Source organism: Polypterus senegalus, chromosome 4, assembly GCF_016835505.1.
Source record: "Polypterus senegalus isolate Bchr_013 chromosome 4, ASM1683550v1, whole genome shotgun sequence".
NCBI classification, from domain to species: Eukaryota; Metazoa; Chordata; class Cladistia; order Polypteriformes; family Polypteridae; genus Polypterus; species Polypterus senegalus.
Window position 1 is genome coordinate 153,316,807 of NC_053157.1, and position 17,794 is coordinate 153,334,600.

The following is a 17,794-nucleotide window of genomic DNA, read 5'->3' on the forward strand; positions in this document are numbered from 1 at the left end:
GTTTACATAATATCACGGGGCGGAAAACCCCAACCCTTGCTACTGTCTCTCTCGGTCTTACAATATATATATATATATGTATATATATATATATATATATATATATATATATATATATATATATATATATATATATATATATATATATATATATATATATATATATATATATATATATATATATATATGTACATACATCCACATATACAGTATAAACACACACATACATATACATATACACATACATATATATATACATACACACACACATATATATATATATATATATATATATATATATATATAAACATATATATACATATACATACATATCTACATATATACACATTATATATATATACTAGCAAAATACCGCGCTAAGCAATAGCGGAGAAGTAGTGTGTTAAAGAAGTAATGAAAAGAAAAGGAAACATTTTGAAAATAGCGTAACATGATTGTCAATGTAATTGTTTTGTCACTGTTGTGAGTGATGAGTGTTGCTGTCATATATACTGTATATACATATAAATATATATATATATATATATATATATATATATATATATATATATATATATATATATATATATCAAAATGTTTTTTTTAATTTAAAAGTGTTTTAGTGGGCTGACAGAATCAAATAATAGACATGTACATGAATATTGTAAACTGAAGCTGTTTTAATTTCTGAAAAAAAAAAGGCTTTAAACTGCATTTGAATTCAAAACAGAAACAAAAATATCATCCCTGGTTAAAATTGGGCAGACTTAAAAATAAAGTGGTAGTTTAAGTACTTTAAGTAGATTTTCAGAATAGTATTGTCTTTAAATAATAATAACCAAAATTTCAACATAAAGTGCAGTTTTTCTTCTTAAAAAAATAAGTCAGAAACATAAAGGTAATTTGACCAGCTTACTCTTTAAACTCTGAGTAACCTTAGCCAAAATTATTTTGTACATTAGGCTAAAACAGTGTGATCATTGAACATTTTGTAATTAGATGTAATTAGAATTACTAACGGTCACGGAAGTCCAGTGATCCCCAGTAAGAGCCACAAAGTCCGCTTTCTGTAATGCATCTAATTTTGCTTGCTTTTCAGTGTGCACAAAACCACGCTTTTATCAAGGCTTCGGAAGTCGAAATGATCAGTCGTAGGGAGCGCTTTATTCCGACTCTAACATTTTTGTAGCTGTGATGTGTGCATCAGTGTAATGGATGTACCAGGAAATCATGCATTGACAAAAGTTCCCGTTTGCTTGGAATTGAAAGTGTGATTAAATGCGTTATTTTTTAGCGTTATGGAGTACATGCATCAAGCTTCTCAGCTGTGCTTGTGCTAATAAAGGGAAACATTTTAAAAATAACGTAACATGATTCTGCCTTAACCGAATATTTTTTCATACGTCCCAAACCAAGGAGATGCGAAGGTAAAATGAATTGGGTAGCGCGCGTACATACTCAGTGCATCCCCTCTCGGGAATCGAACCTCGAATGTCGGCATTAGAGGTGAAGACTCTACAATTGCGCCACAGCGTGTGGCTTGTCTATGCGAGAGTATGTACTGTAGATCGGGGTATATATATACACATTTATATATATACCCGCGTATCGCAGTGGAGAAGTAGAAGTTATGAAAAAGAAAAGGGAACGTTTTAAAAATAACGTAACATGATTGTCAATATACAGTAATTGTTTTGTGAGTGTTACTGAATGTTGCTGTCATCAAGGATTTGATTATCATTATTTGTTTCAATCAGGGTCGTATTTGTACGATGTGTTGTGTTCAAGTTACATTCCGTGTTTGTCAATCGTTGTAAAGATAAGAGGTTTCATTCATCGATTAGTTTCTTACTGCATCAACAAACAGCTCGTCTTCCTCATTATCTGAGATGTGACAAACTGCATGCACGGGTTTTTTTACACCGTCTTTCTTTAGAGTGACATTGACTTTTTCCACCGTGTGCTTTGTTTCCGCAGTAGCTGCACTTATGAATATGATTCTATGTATCAGACGCTTCATATTTTTTTGCTGCCTTCTCAATTGTGTAATTCGGTTTTTGTTCAGCACTCTTTGTAACTGTTTCTTTTTGTCTGTGCACTGCGTCAGTTCACGTGAGCCGCTTGGTGTTCTTGCATCGAAGGTTCCCAGCTGTGCTGGTGCCATCTCGTGTAATGTCAGCTAAGACCCGGCACTTAAAAGTTTCTCTCGCAGTTTCGCTGAGTTTGTGCCAAACACCACCCTGACCATCTCATCTTCCTCTGCATAAGCACAGTCCTTCACACGTGAATATTTACCGGCAGTGTTTCTATTGGATTGCCGCTGATGGACGGCCTTATATGGGCAGGCACTAAATTACAAACGCTAGTGGCAGCCTGTCTATGAACTTAATTTAATATAAACTTACGGTTCACGCCGTGCTTTGTTTCCGCAGTAGCTGTACTTATGAATATGCTTGTATGCATCATTTGCTTCATAATGTTTTTCTGCCTTCTCAATTGTGAAATGGCGTTTTGTGCTCATCGCTGTTTGGATTTCTTCCTTGTTCTCTACGTACTTACGTAGGAGGCGTGATGATGTCACACGAAACTCGCCCCCCACGGCCATCTCCAACTCAACTCCATTACATTATATGTAGAAAAATAGGTTCCAGTTATGACCCTTACGCGTAGAATTTCGAAATGAAACCTGCCCAACTTTTGTAAGTAAGCTGTAAGGAATAAGCCTGCCAAATTTCAGCCTTCTACCTACACGGGAAGTTGGAGAATTAGTGATGAGTCAGTGAGTGAGTGAGTGAGTCAGTGAGTGAGGGCTTTGCCTTTTATTAGTATAGATATACACATACACTCTTTGGGGTGTGAGCAACTGTTGCTGGGGGTGGCAGAATCCATCAAGGAAGAAAAATGAAAAACATTATTTGTACAAAATCTTAATTTATTTATCCATTCCTAAATAATTAAATGGGCAGGCTATTTCGTATCAGTGCAATACGCTGTTTGTTAAAACGTATGACTCCCGCTTTTACGTGCAAGTCTGCGTGGATATTATGAACTATCGTATCGGTTCAAGTTCTATTTAAATTTTAAATAGAAGGAATTTTTATTTAGTCGACAGAAATATCTTTGTAAGTTAAATGTAGGCATCAATGCATAGATTTTTCTTCACCATACAAATGTAAAGAGTAAATTCGCCTTACATTCCAACCAAAGATATTTGTATCGACTAAATCAGGGGTGTCAAACTCAATTGCACAGGGGGCCAAAATCCAAAACACACTTTAGGTCGCGGGCCGAACAGGATAAACATTTATTGAACACACTAAAACTAAACTTTTAAAACTTTAAAACTTTTAAACTTAACTTTTTTGAAGATAAATATGAACAAAAACAGACAGGAATATTATTCCGGAATAAATCAACTCAAACCTTAAATAACATAATATTTTGCTCTCCAAAAAAATATATCCTGTCTAAATTATACAAGTTAGAAATAAAGTAAACGTTAAAAGAACAAACATTCAAATTTCTTTACTGTTATGTAATTTTATATAAAAAATAAACTTAAATTTTAAATATCCCAAAAGATTTTGCTCTCCATAAAAATATATTCTGTCAAAATTATACAATTTCAAATATGAACATGCTGCATAACAAAACCTGGAAATATGAATACATTTTGTTCTTTTCAGCAATAACAAATCAAATCATTCAGTTGTCTTTGCTCATATGTCATTTTATCAGAGCTGGACGCCTGGCATCTTTTTTTGGCAACAAGTTCGTTTATGTTTGGTGTGAGGTTCTGTGTTGTGGAGATTCTCAGGATGGACTGCAGGTGCTCATCATTGAGGCGACTCCTGTGTGCTATTTTGTTAGTTTTTATCACTGAGAAGAGCTTCTAACACAGATATGTGCTACCAAACATGCACATGGTTCGAGCCGCATGTAGACGGCGCTGGAGCATTTCTGCGGGAATGAAGTGCATAAACTGTGCGGGCCTTGAAGTATTGTACTTTGCCTTCAGTGTGCCATTACACTGCAGCTCAATCACCTCCATCTGAATCTGCACAGGTGCAGTTTCCACATCGACGGCAAATGGGTTGCGAAACAACTCAAAATTCTTTTTTTGTTCTTCAAAGTCACCAAAGCGCCGAGCAAAGTGCGTATTTGGGAACACCGTTGTGCCGACTTGGTTCAACATTACTTGGCAACAGGGAAAGTGGGGCACTGGTGCATTTGTGTCTCCCATAAAAGCAGCTTCACTTGAAATCACTTTGTGATTTTGCATGGGTAAAAATGTCTGCTGAAGTGTCAGATTCTTCTTTAACTCTTCTACTTTCTGTATCTTCTGCATTGCATTCAGGTCTTTCAGGTTATCCTGATGTTTTGTCTCATAGTGCCGTCTTAGATTAAATTCTGTAATTACAGCCACATTAACTCCACAAATGAGACACACAGGTTTACCGGCAATGTCAGTAAACATATACTCAGCCTCCCATCGGTTTTTAAAGGCTCTATTTTCAGAATCAACTTTTCTCTTCGGCATCGTGTGGGCTAGCTTCGCAATAACTTGCAGCATCATAAGCTAGACTTAATTAACGCGGTTAGTGTTCGGCAAGGCAGCTGAAGTGCTGCATTATGGGATCTGTAGTTTATTGTGTTACCTGCGCTTCATATCCCCGGGCCATTAATAACAATAATACAGAAATACAAATTTCTACCACAAAGTGTACATATGTAGGCCCAATAGACTGGCTCAGTCTCCACAGCTGTTAAAAATTTGTGTCCACAGCTGAAAGGACCGATTCCAGCCTCATGTGACACTGAAATAGATTATACAATTCTTAGTTGTGCTTAACTCATTATTTTTTTTAACCTTTTCAGTGCTTGTATTTGCGCATGTTTTGTTTATTTTTCATGTGTTCTCAATAGGAGCAAGCACACAAAACAGGCACATAAGCAAGCAAAGAAAATCCTTGTTAGTAACGAAATTTCAATTTTTTACTTTTTTTAAGTTACTGTTAGGGCAGGATCTATTAAGTAACATGTTTTAGTACATTATTATTTTTCATGACACCATGTTCTATGCTAGTCAAATATGCAATTAAAAATTTTACTCTGTTCTATACATGAGAATATCAACATAATAATACTACTGCTACTACTAGTACTATTTGAAGACAGGGATTTCCAACCTAGACACTGCTGTTTTACTGTTTTCTAGTTGCTACAAAAGCCTACACAACCCATGCAACTGTGACATGTTCTCTGTGTGTATTTTAACTGAGAAGACAAAGAGGCAGACCCAGAATGCTTTAGTTAGATCATTTCTCTTACCTGACCTAGGAATTTCCCTTTTGTACCTGAAAACTGTTGCAGGGAATAGTGTGACCAGGTCTGTCCTAGTTGATATGCTGTTACCATTGTAGTGGATGTCAGACTAAGACCAATGTTATTTGCTTGTCTCTTTGTTCTTTAAAGGTGGCAAGTTTAGTTACTACTTGTGTCTTGGCTGCTAATACTATATAAAATTTTACCATACCAAGTCAACATTTAATATAATCTGGTACAGTCACGGCTTTCCTTACTCGGCAAATAGGAAACATAGCCACAAAAACAAATCCAGAGATTCTAAGTGCTCCAGGAAAAAGGCATTGTGATTTTTATCTTATTAATTTTTATGAGTCTATGGTGAAAAATTGTATACAATCACATACTTCCCCCCAATACATATTTGCTGTCCTGTCATTAGAAAAATTAGTCTAGTTTTATAGCATTATGAATGTATATAAAAAAAAAAAAAAAACTAAATATTTTCAAAACAACTATATTTTAGTTATGGAACCTATTTTTGATGTCAAAGATGAAAAAAAAAAAGTAATTTATTATTCAAATCATAAGTTTACTTTTTAATAAGCATTTAATGATGTTTGCCATTCCAAACTGCCCTTTTCAGTAATACAGTTAAAAATGATGCTACCTCTACATGATAACCACTTTTTTCCACCCTCTCGAACTTACACAGTTTTTAATGTTTGGAAAACGAAGGGCATTAAATAATTTAGATATTTGCATATAAATAATTTCTTTGCATTCTTTGAACAATTACACTCCTTAACACATTTTTTCCATCATCTCCAAATCAGAAAGTCGGCTAAACAAAATCTGCCCAATTTTCCTCCCCTCCCTCCTATTTCTATTTCAGAAGAGATACTGATCAGTCTTTCTATAATATATAAAAACATTTTAAAATCCCTTCCTTTTAAAGATCAAAGAGTACAGTGGAAAAAGGATCTCTTACTCAGTATTTCAGAAACAGACTGGAAAGTAGCTACGCACAGAATTCACTCTAGCTCCATATGTGCAAAGCATTCAATTATCAAACTTAAAATCTTTTTATTAGCACATCTATCTCACTTAAAATTGTCCAAAATGTTTGAAGGGCAAGATCCAACCTGAGAATGTTGCAATCGAGCTCCAGCTTCACTAGGCCACATGTTTTAAGTGTATACCAAAAATAACTTTATTCTGGACAAAATTTTTTAAATACCTATCAGACAGCCTAGGTATCACAATCACTCCTAACCCATTAACAACTATGCTCAGTGGAGAAGGACAAACTGTAATTGCCTTTACTTCACTACTACTACATATACTTGTCTTGCTTAACTGGAAGAATACTAACCCAACTTTTTTAAGTCAATGGGTAACTGATGTTATATACGATTTGAAATTGGAAAAAATCTAATTTTCACTTAGAGGATCTGTTTAAAACTTTTTTAAAACCTAGAAGAACCCAATCAATAATATTTTAGAATAAGCATTTATATCGGGGGAAAAGACTCCTTTTTCTCTTTACTACTCTCAATAGTTTTACTCTGACTGGAGTGGAACAGTCTGTTTTTTATGGTGGCTGGAGTGCCAATTCTGCCACCAATCCCCAAGTTTTTCCCTGCAGGTTAGGGGACCTACATGCAGGGATGGATGCAGATTAACTTTATACCAAGGGTGGAGCAATTGCAGGTTAATGGCCTTGCTCAAGGGCCCAACAGACCAGAGTCCCTTTTGGCATTTTACGGGATTTGAACCAGCAACATTCTGATTGCCAGTGCAGATCCTTAGCCTCAGAGCCCCTTCTTTCTTGTGAGAAGAATGTTAACATAATGACAGATTGACAGAACATTGTTTAGCTTTGGTCACTACAAGATAATTAGTTGAATAAGTATAAATTGTGTCGTTAGATAAAATAGTAATTGTATATGTTATCCAAAAATACTAATGTTTAAACAGATAAGGATTATACACTGGTATTCCCTAGGAGCGTTAAAAAATATTAATTAATGTAAAAATGGTTTACTGTTTCCAAAACATTTGCTAATTTCCTCTGAAATATTTTTAGTTAAGTAGTATGAATAAATATAGCATATTAGCTTGTTTCTTGCTAAAGCTAACTATTACTAAATCAGAATTAATCACTAAAGAGTAAACTCAGTTTTACTGTGTGAGAACAAAGGTATTAGGAAGTACATTTCACTACATATCAACAAATCGTAACATAATCATAAGCATAAAATAAATCTTCAATTAAAATCTGTATAAATGATTAACTTTGTGCTACATTTCAAAACTAAACTATTCATGCCTCCAGTATTAGAATGTAAAATTTTGTAATACTCTGTTTAAACTGAAAATTCTGATGCCATCTTCATCAATACCAGCCTTATATCTGTCAAAACCTTTAAAAGCTTACCATATCAAAATATTTCAGAATAATTGCAAATCTGGACATATTTAGATTATGCATAAACCATTCATATATTCTTGAAGAAAACTTGTTTTATAAAGGTATAAGCTGTTCCTATAAATTATAAATAGCATACATAAAAGATTTAGCACAAGAACACAGATAAATGTACATAATATAGACAATAGGGCTTGTTATGAGCATTTTCAAATGATGGACTGCTTAATACACTAACTAATTGACAAAATACTTGTTATTAATTTTCTTTCTATAATAAGCTGCATTCAAGTCTACTGAAGTGCATATTATACTTTAAACGCATGTTTGTAACGTCTTGAAGGAAAAGAAAACAGAAATGTCTGTATGCTATTCCCAAATGATAACTAGATTATGTTTTTTCTTTCCTTCTGAAAAGTAAGACTGTATGAGGTTCAAGGATTTATAAAGTGTCAAATCATAATTGATTGCTCCATGTAGAGCAATTTGTGTGGTATTTTCAAACTGTAGGAGTAAAACATACAAATGTTTCTCAGATTTCTATCCTTGGAGAAAAAGAGTATGCTCAGTGAAGCTCAGTTTATAAATATGATTCAGCAGAGAGTGTGCCTGAAAATGTATGGGAATTTACAATGCACATTAATTCCATCATAATCTGGATAAGGGACGAAAAATAAATAAGTGCTAAACAGAAGATTTCATCTTGGAAAATTAGCAACAGGCAGTTTCCTGTATAAAGATACCACTCCTGTAACAATTAATCATGACTAAAGAGAACATACAGTCAAAATTTTAATTAAAGTTGATGCACTCTTCTCCTTGCCCCCCATCTGTCAAAAAGACTGTTTAAAAACCAAAGTTATTAGTCTTTATTTGAAAGCAGATCTGGATAATATCGCTACGTTTCTGCAGCAGAAATCATTCATCCATCACAAACATACTGGTGTCTGATAATTCCTACCCCTCTGTAGATAACCAGTGCCCCAGCGACTCACTCTATGATCATAAATCAAGACATGCGTAGCTCCCATGCAACCTGGGTTAATTTCTGTTTACAATAAATCTAGACAGAATGTTGCTTTGACATTCAAGGGCCCTGCTTACAAACCAGATTATAAGAAAACTGGAGAGACTAACAACTTTGCTTGGAATGTGACATCCAGTACAATGTGGGAGGTGGGGGGGTGCTTGGTAGAAAAACACTTTGCACATTCACTCCCAGGCGAAGGCACTAGCAAAGTAAATGTCTAGTCACGAACACTTCGATGTAAACATGTGAATGTGGAAGATATTATGATTAATGATTGTTATCTGTTCTCACTTCCAACCATGCAGGCCTGGTGAACATATTTAAGCATGCACAATTTAAAGATAATAAATTCTTAAGTGGGTAGCACTAGGTATGACTTTTTTCTTTTCATTAACTAAATAATTGAAAATAACTGAGTAAATATTAAAGGAATCTCTTGACCTTGGATGAAAGAGCTCTCAACAACAGATTTTCTGCTATTCTTATATCTAAATCTTTTTTATGTTCTTTTGTTTTAAAAATGTTAAATTCAAAAAACACTAGGCCACACAATTTAACATTGAAATTTCTGTTTAGAAAATAATTTTAAATTAAAAGTTTAGGTTGTAAGCTGGTACCTTCAAGGACATTAATATATCATTGTGTGATGAAAAACTTTAACATTGTTTCTGACCAATCTATTTTTTATAATGCTATGATGGTAGCTAGCTTCCACTCTTCAATTGCTCACAAAATGATTGTACATTAATGAACAATATAAATTTTAAATATGACCAGTTAAGATAGCACATTTTATAAACAGAAAGAATGCCCAGCCTTCACTTAAGTAAACATGTTAGTTGCATGAACTCCAACAATCTTAATAGTTACAAATCTAACTATATACAGTAGATATGAAGAAACATGAATGTTTCTAGTGTTAATAAAATGATGATTAATATTTTTTGTTATTCAATGGCATTTAAACTTGTGTCAGACACAGGTCTGAAACAAATTCAAAGGCCTTTATTTATTACGCATGCTTAAGAATACCACAATTTAAAAGTAAATTCAAACTTTCACCAGATTCTGGCAAAACTGCTTCATTTCTAGATGTCAGATTACCATCACAGAAAAAGCTGCATCAAGTAATTAAAATAAAGCCTAAGTGTTAACTAAGAACACAAAAAATGAAATGTTATTTTTACACTCAACACTATAATTTATTTATTTATTTTATTTTTTTTTACAGAGCCTTGTAAGTGTAAAGCGAAAAAAAAAAACTGTTTGAACGAATTATGTGAGTCATTCAAACAGATTATTTTTATTTTTTTTTTCTTTGACTCTAATTTCAGTAGTATGGAGCCCCATTTTGTATGAATTCATTCAAACAGATTATTTTTCCCAACCCCACCCGCAGTCCAGTTCATATTACAGAGCCCATTACGGATTGCCTGGCATACAGTGAAAATCAGTGGACCGGAAGAGAAACTAGTTTGAACAGGAGTTCTTTCGAGGAGTCCTGAAATGGGTTTCAAACACAGAAGAAGTTATAAGCATAGAATAGACTGAAACTATTGGCTGGCTATACCAGGAAAAATAAATAGCTACTGAAATAAGAAAAAAAAATTAGCTGTTCAAATGATTTACTAATTCATTCAAACTGATTTTTTTTTTTTTTGCCTGACACCTATGGGGCTCCCTGATTTAATTTTTACAAATCATTATGAGTTTTCTTTGAGAAAAAAATCTTGCTGCAAATGAAACTATGGTACTTGAAGATTTTTTCTTTTTCATAATAGACACAATTCATATTATTTTTTTGTCTTCTTCTTCTTCTAACAATTCTTTATTTTTGCTGTATCTTGAAAGTTTTTTTAAGAGAGATTCAAAACTGTTTTCAAAGAAATTTAAACAGTGGTATCCACTGCTGCTGAAGACTGGCAGATGTGTCATGGAGCAGGGGGGAGTATGGTGTATACTCAGGCTGTAGAGTCACAGCTTTGATTGTGCCTGGTATACCAGAATAACAATTGTGTCATTTTTGGAAGCTGCTATCACACTAAGAAAACATATGCAGCGGTAAACAGGAGGCCAGACAGGTTTTAGGTAGCTGTAATACATGGCTACTCATTTTGATTGCATCACATACTAGCTCTGCACTTTAGATTGCACTAACAAACCACACTACCAAAAACCAGTGCACCAGTGTCATCACTGCAGCTTTGGTTAACTGCACTTCATATGGCATACTACCAGATGCAATTCAACAGTGAAGCTCTTCAGCTAATCAGCAGTGACTTGGCATACATTGCAGTCAGTACGCATGAAGCATGCTTCCATGTATAACCCATAATGAGCACCCATTAAATTACAAAGAATTGGAGAAATATAAAACAATTATATGCAGATCTTTTTAATGACTTAAGTGAAAAAAAAATCAGCTATGTATTTGTTTAAAGCAAAATGTATCTTATTGAAAAAACAGGACATGAGTAAATGTTTAAAAAAAATACCAACAATAAAAAACAGGAAGTAAATTTTCACATTTTTAAATATAAAAAATTAACAACAAATAATACTAAAAAAAAAAAACTTACTTTTATTTCCTACCAAATAAACAACAGGCTGAGATTCTGATTCTTCATTAACTTTCTTTACCATGGAGAACCAGTCTTCCAAGTTCTCAAAACTTTGATAGTTTGTGATATCATATACCAGTAGCACACCCTAAAAACAAATTAAAATGTATTTTATATTATAATAATCAATGATATTTACATAAGAATTAACATAATATGTAAAGTAATTTTGGCATTAAAAAAGACTAGTCTTTCATTTGTTCCGGAAAATTCAGATACACTGTGTTAAATATATACAAAAATATCTAATATTCATTGGATAATTATTTTATTACTGACAGTACTTTAAAATATCAGTTGGTCGTTAGATATGGGGTATATAGTTTTAATGCGGAGACGATTTATGTTTTCTCTTGAAATCCTGCTTTTATTTGACTTAAATCAGAAAAATAATATTTATTTCCAATGATATGAGGAAAAACTCAGTAGTAGTTAAAATAAAAATATAATTCCTCAATCAGGCAATTAACATAAACCTACAAAATTAAAATTCCCAAACTATTTCTCAGCAATTTGTTTTTTACATTGTGTATCAAGGTTAATATTCAGAAAAACTCATCCAGTTGTTTTTGTGTGAAGTACCAACAAACACAAACATAAAATAACATTCAACAAAAACTGTGATAAATAAAAATACATATATGTATTTGTGTCTTGGGTATCCTAAGAAAATTATTTTAAAGATAGTTTTCTTGGCAGTAAGCACTTATTTGCCAGTGAAAACCTCACTAAACAGTAGAATAAACATAAATAAACACTGACACAATAAAAAGTAAGAAAAGATTTCTTTGTTTTCTGAAATTGATATCGTATTAGATGGCCAAACCAACACAGGCTTGCTTCCCAAACCTCTCCTCAAGGTACAGCAGCCATTTATATTTATTTGTTAAATTCCACCAACAACACAACCAATTCACATTAAAGAGATCATTATTAACTGAACTATGTGGGCTAGGGCTTGAATTTTTGTTATTTTTTTTATTTTATTAATTTTATTGGAATCCATACAAAGCAATCAAGTTTTTACAAAAAGAAAAATTAAGTTAAGAACAGATCGATCCCCACCCCTGAGAGAGAGAGTAAGCTAAACGGCATAAAATTTAAGGCTTGTAAACATATGTAAATTAATAAATTCTCTGTGCTTCATGAACTTATTTTAAAATATTACTGATTAGATCCTGCCATGTTTTGAAAAAAGTCTGTACAGATCCTCTAACTGAGTATTTGATTTTTTCCAATTTTAAATAGTATAACACATCATTATCCCACTGACTTAAAAGAGGAGAGTTTGGGTTCTTCCAGTTTATCAGAATAAGTCTGCGTGCCAAAAGTGTAGTGAATGCAATCACAATTTGTTTGTCTTACTCCACTTCAAGCCCCTCTGGAAGAACCTTAAACACAGCTGTTAGTGGGTTAGGAGGGATTGTAAGTCCAAGGCTGTCTGAGAGGTAATTAAAAATTTTTGTCCAGAATAATGTTAATTTAGTGCAGACCCAGACCATGTGACCCAGTGAGGCTGGAACTTGGTTGCAACATTCACAGGTTGGATCATGCCCTGGAAACATTTTGGAGAGTTTTAGTCAAGACAGATGTGCTCAATATATAATTTTGAGTTGTATAATTGTATGCTTTGCGCATATGGAGCTCAAGTGAATTCTCTGCATTGCTACTTTCCACTCCTTTTCTGATATATTAATTGAGAGATCTTTTCCCCAGTGTCCTATTGGATCTTTTGAAAGGGAGGGATTGTAAAATGATTTTATATATTGTAGATATGGAGTCTAAGTCCTTAAGATTGAGCAATATTTTTTCCAGCATGGATGAGGGTGCAAGATGAGGAAAATCTGGAAGGTTCTGTTTAACAAAGTTCCTGATTTGAAGATAGTGAAAGAAATGTGCAGCTGGAATGTTAAATTTGGAAAGTAATTGTTCAAAGGATGCAAAGACGGGCTTGAATTTAACAAATTAACCGGGGGACTGGATGGTAACTACTAGACTTGGAAATTCCTCCACTTTGGTAGACATGAAATTAAGAGTTTTATATCAACAAGAATATATAGCCAGTGATCAGTACAACCAAAAATAAGATTTTCATGATGGGGGTGTTCAAACTGTCAGAAAAAAAAACATCTTGAAGAAATTCAGCAAGGTGAAGACAAAAAAGCAGTGGAAGTTCCAAAAAGCTGTCTCCACCTGATGAACAAGTCTTAAAGACAATTTCCTTCAGAAATAGAAGGAAACCTAGGGAAATGTTTGGTCTGAATTTGGCACTAAACTACATTATTTGTACGTGAAGGCAATTAAGATGACCCAGTGGCTAAAAGTCTTGGGAGCGATACGTCTATATTTTAACTTTTCAGTTCACAAAGACTCCAGTACAGTGGAACCTCGGTTCACAAACGTCTCTGAACAAATACAAATTGGGTTACAACCAAAAAGTTTACCAAACTTTTGCATCTGTTCACGACCACACACTCGGTATACAAACAAGACAGTTTCCCTTTCGGTTTGTGCGCGCAGATGATTTCCGCACGTGTTCAGTCTCTCCCTGTACTGTACATTGTTCTCGAGTCATCGTGCAAGGGACTCTCCCTCAAATCTGTAACCTCCTCTCAACCCCGCTTCCTCCTGTGATATAGCGGGTCCACAGGACCCATCAAAAAGGCCAGTTTTAATAAATAACTAAATAAATAAAGCTGGTGCAAGAGAGGGAGAGAGTGCAGGCTCGCGTGCAGCTGAGAGAGAGAGCGAGCGAGCAAGCGCGTTTGTCTCAGTGTTATTCAATGTTTTTACATTAGTTTACAATTACACTATGCATTCTATGGTATAATTAACTATTTTTGTGCTTAAAAATCTTTAAAAAAAACATATTTACATACAGTTCATACAGTCTGGAATTGATTAATTCTATTTACATACAATCCTTTGGGGGACATTACTTCGGGTCACAACCAAATTGGGTTACAACCAGAGTTTTGGAACAGATTATGGTCGTGAACCGAGGTTCCACTGTATGTCAGAAGAAGAGTTAGGGACTTTGAAAATGGCTGTCTGCAACCATAAGTGAAACACAGTGGTGACTCTGTGGTGGTCAAGTAATGCCTAGCCTAGACTGGTATAAAGATAAATGAAGAAACAACCTAAACAAGTTTTGATTAAGCACAAAAACTCAACTAAGACTGATTAGGAGTAGACATCTGCAGATGGAATACTAAAAGTATATTACATTACTGAAGAAGTGTTTGATAAAATAGGAACATCTGAGTACTGGGGTGTTTTCTGAACAAAGATTTTTAGTGAAGCAATATTTACTGTAGTTGTATGAAATTAAATCAAATGTGAAAAACTGGCTGTGCCAAAATTTGGGTACTCTTGTAATTTTGCTGATTTGAATGCATGTAACTGCACAGTACTGGTTACTTGTAACAGCAAATTGGATGGATTAGCTCGTTAAGCCTTGAACTTCATAGACAGGTGTGTCCAATCATGAGAAAAGGTATTTAAGGTGGCCAATTGCAAGTTGTGCTTCCCTTTGACTCTCCTCTGAAGAGTGACAGCATGGGATCCTCAAAGCAACTCTCAAAAGATCTGAAAACAAAGATTGCTCGGTATCATGGTTTAGGGGAAGGCTTCAAAAAGCTATCTCAGAGGTTTAAACTGTCAGTTTAAACTATAAGGAATGTAATCAGGAAATGGAAGGTCACAGGCACAGTTGCTGTTAAACAAAGGTCTACCAGGCCAAGAAAAATATAGGAGCGGCATATGCACAGGATTGTGAAATCGATTACAGACAACCCATAGATCACCTCCAAAGACTTGCAAGAACATCTTGCTGCAGATGGTGTATCTGTACATCGTTCTACAATTCAGCGCAATCTGCACAAAGAACATCTGTATGGCAGGGTGATGAGAAAGAAGCCCTTTCTGCACTCATGCCACAAATAGAGTTGCTTGTTGTATGCAAATGCTCATTTATACAAGCCAGATTCATTTTGGAACAAAGTGCTTTGGACTGATGAGACAAAAATTTAGTTATTTGGTCATAAGAAAAAGTGAATTCAACCCAATATCAACAAATTCCTCAGGATAATTCAAGCTTCAGTCACAAAGTTAAAATTTACGCAGGGGTTGGATATTCCAACAAGACAATGACCCAAAACACAGATCGAAATCTACAAAGGCATTCATGCAGAGGGAGAAGTACAATGTTCTGGAATGGCCATCACAGTCCCCAGATTTGAATATCATCGAAAATCTATGGGAATTGAAGCAGGCTGTCTATGCTCGGCATCCATCAAATTTAACTGAACTGGAAAGATTTTGTATGGAAGAATGGTCAAAAATACCTCCATCCAGACACTCATCAAAGAGCTAGAACAGCTCGAGGCTGTTACATTTGCAAAAAGAGGCTCAACTAAGTATTGATGTAATATCTCTGTTGGGGTGCCCAAAGTTATGCACCTGTCTAATGTTGTTTTGATGCATATTGCATATTTTCTGTTATTCCAATAAACGTAATGTCACTGCTGAAATACTACTGTTTCCATAAGGCATGTCATATATTAAAAGGAAGTTTCTACTTTGAAAGCTCAGCCAAAGATAAATAAAAACCTAAAAAATTAAGAGGGGTTCCTAAATATTTTCATATGAAGGTATGTATATACACACACACATATTTTTTTTTATATATATATATATATTTTTTATATATATATATATTTATATATATATATATATATATATATATATATATATATATATATATATATATATATATTTATATACACACACACACATATTGAGATATTGTGACAATTGGGTAACTGTCATAATATTGAATTTTGTCAGCACTACACTTTTCCTATTATGTATTTATTTATTATAGTATACAGTCATAACTTGGTTAAAAACATCCAGACTAACAACATTATGCTTTAATGACGGAGCTTCCATAGAGATGCAATAAACGATATTGAATAGTGTTGAAACACCATCATAAGTGGTCATATTACAGTATTAACATTGTTATTAATGTATTATTATTACTGTATCTCTAGGTTACTGTATACTGAATTAGCCTAGGGTAGGTAATGTCAAGTCAGGTTTATACTAGACGTGTCATTGCAGTGAAAATAACACAAAAGCATGTCCCACCATGCTGCTTGCATGAGGCTAGATTTTCTTTTTTCTTAGATTTTCCTTGTTCTATGCACGGAATGCAGTGATGCAGACACAGCACCTTGCACCCAAAGTCAGTGAGGCAAAAATGTCATCAGATACAGAGGCGTGCTCCAACCTTTAACATAAGTAAATGCACTAAAGGATGAAATGGACTACTGACTCACTTGTTGTAACCATATACCATCATTAAGCGAGACACAACTGTAGTTTTTTAACTGTCCTGCATTTGTACTGTGTTTGTGTATATATACAGTGGTGTGAAAAACCACTGCCCCCTTCCTGATTTCTTATTCTTTTGCATGTTTGTCACACAAAATGTTTCTGATCATCAAACACATTTAACCATTAGTCAAATATAACACAAGTAAACACAAAATGCAGTTTTTAAATGATGGTTTTTATTATTTCGGGAGAAAAAAAATCCAAACCTACATGGCCCTGTGTGAAAAAGTAATTGCCTCCTTGTTAAAAATAACCTAACTGTGGTGTATCACACCTGAGTTCAATTTCCGTAGCCACCCCCAGGCCCGATTACTGCCCCACCTGTTTTAATCAAGAAATCACTTAAATAGGAGCTGCCTGACACAGAGAAGTAGACCAAAAGCACCTCAAAAGCTAGACATCATGCCAAGATCAAAAGAAATTCAGGAACAAATGAGAACAGAAGTAATTGAGATCTATCAGTCTGGTAAAGGTTATAAAGCCATTTCTAAAGCTTTTGGAACCACAGTGAGAGCCATTATCCACAAATGGCAAAAACATGGAACAGTGGTGAACCTTCCCAGGAGTGGCCGGCCGACCAAAATTACCCCAAGAGCGCAGAGACGACTCATCCGAGAGGTCACAAAAGACCCCAGGACAACGTCTAAAGAACTACAGGCCTCACTTGCCTCAATTAAGGTCAGTGTTAACGACTCCACCATAAGAAAGAGACAAAAACGGCCTACATGGCAGATTTCCAAGACGCAAACCACTGTTAAGTAAAAAGAACATTAGGGCTTGTCTCAATTTTGCTAAGAAACATCTCAATGATTGCCAAGACTTTTGGGAAAATACCTTGTGGACTGATGAGACAAAAGTTGAACTTTTTGGAAGGCAAATGTCCCATTACATCTGGCGTAAAAGGAACACAGCATGGCGTAAAAGGAACACAGCATTTCAGAAAAAGAACATCATACCAACAGTAAAATATGGTGGTGGTAGTGTGATGGTCTGGGGTTGTTTTGC

General features: G+C 34.5%; 1 protein-coding gene across 2 annotated transcripts in view; it reads right to left on the bottom strand.

The window, feature by feature from the left end:
• rab28 (RAB28, member RAS oncogene family) overlaps positions 1-17,794 on the bottom strand; it is a 243,845-nt gene that overhangs the window by 134,393 nt on the left and 91,658 nt on the right. For both annotated transcript variants that reach the window (XM_039751501.1, XM_039751500.1), the window contains exon 4: positions 11,345-11,474. In XM_039751501.1, coding sequence (XP_039607435.1) covers positions 11,345-11,474 — 130 coding nt within the window. The remainder of the gene's footprint in view (positions 1-11,344; positions 11,475-17,794) is intronic.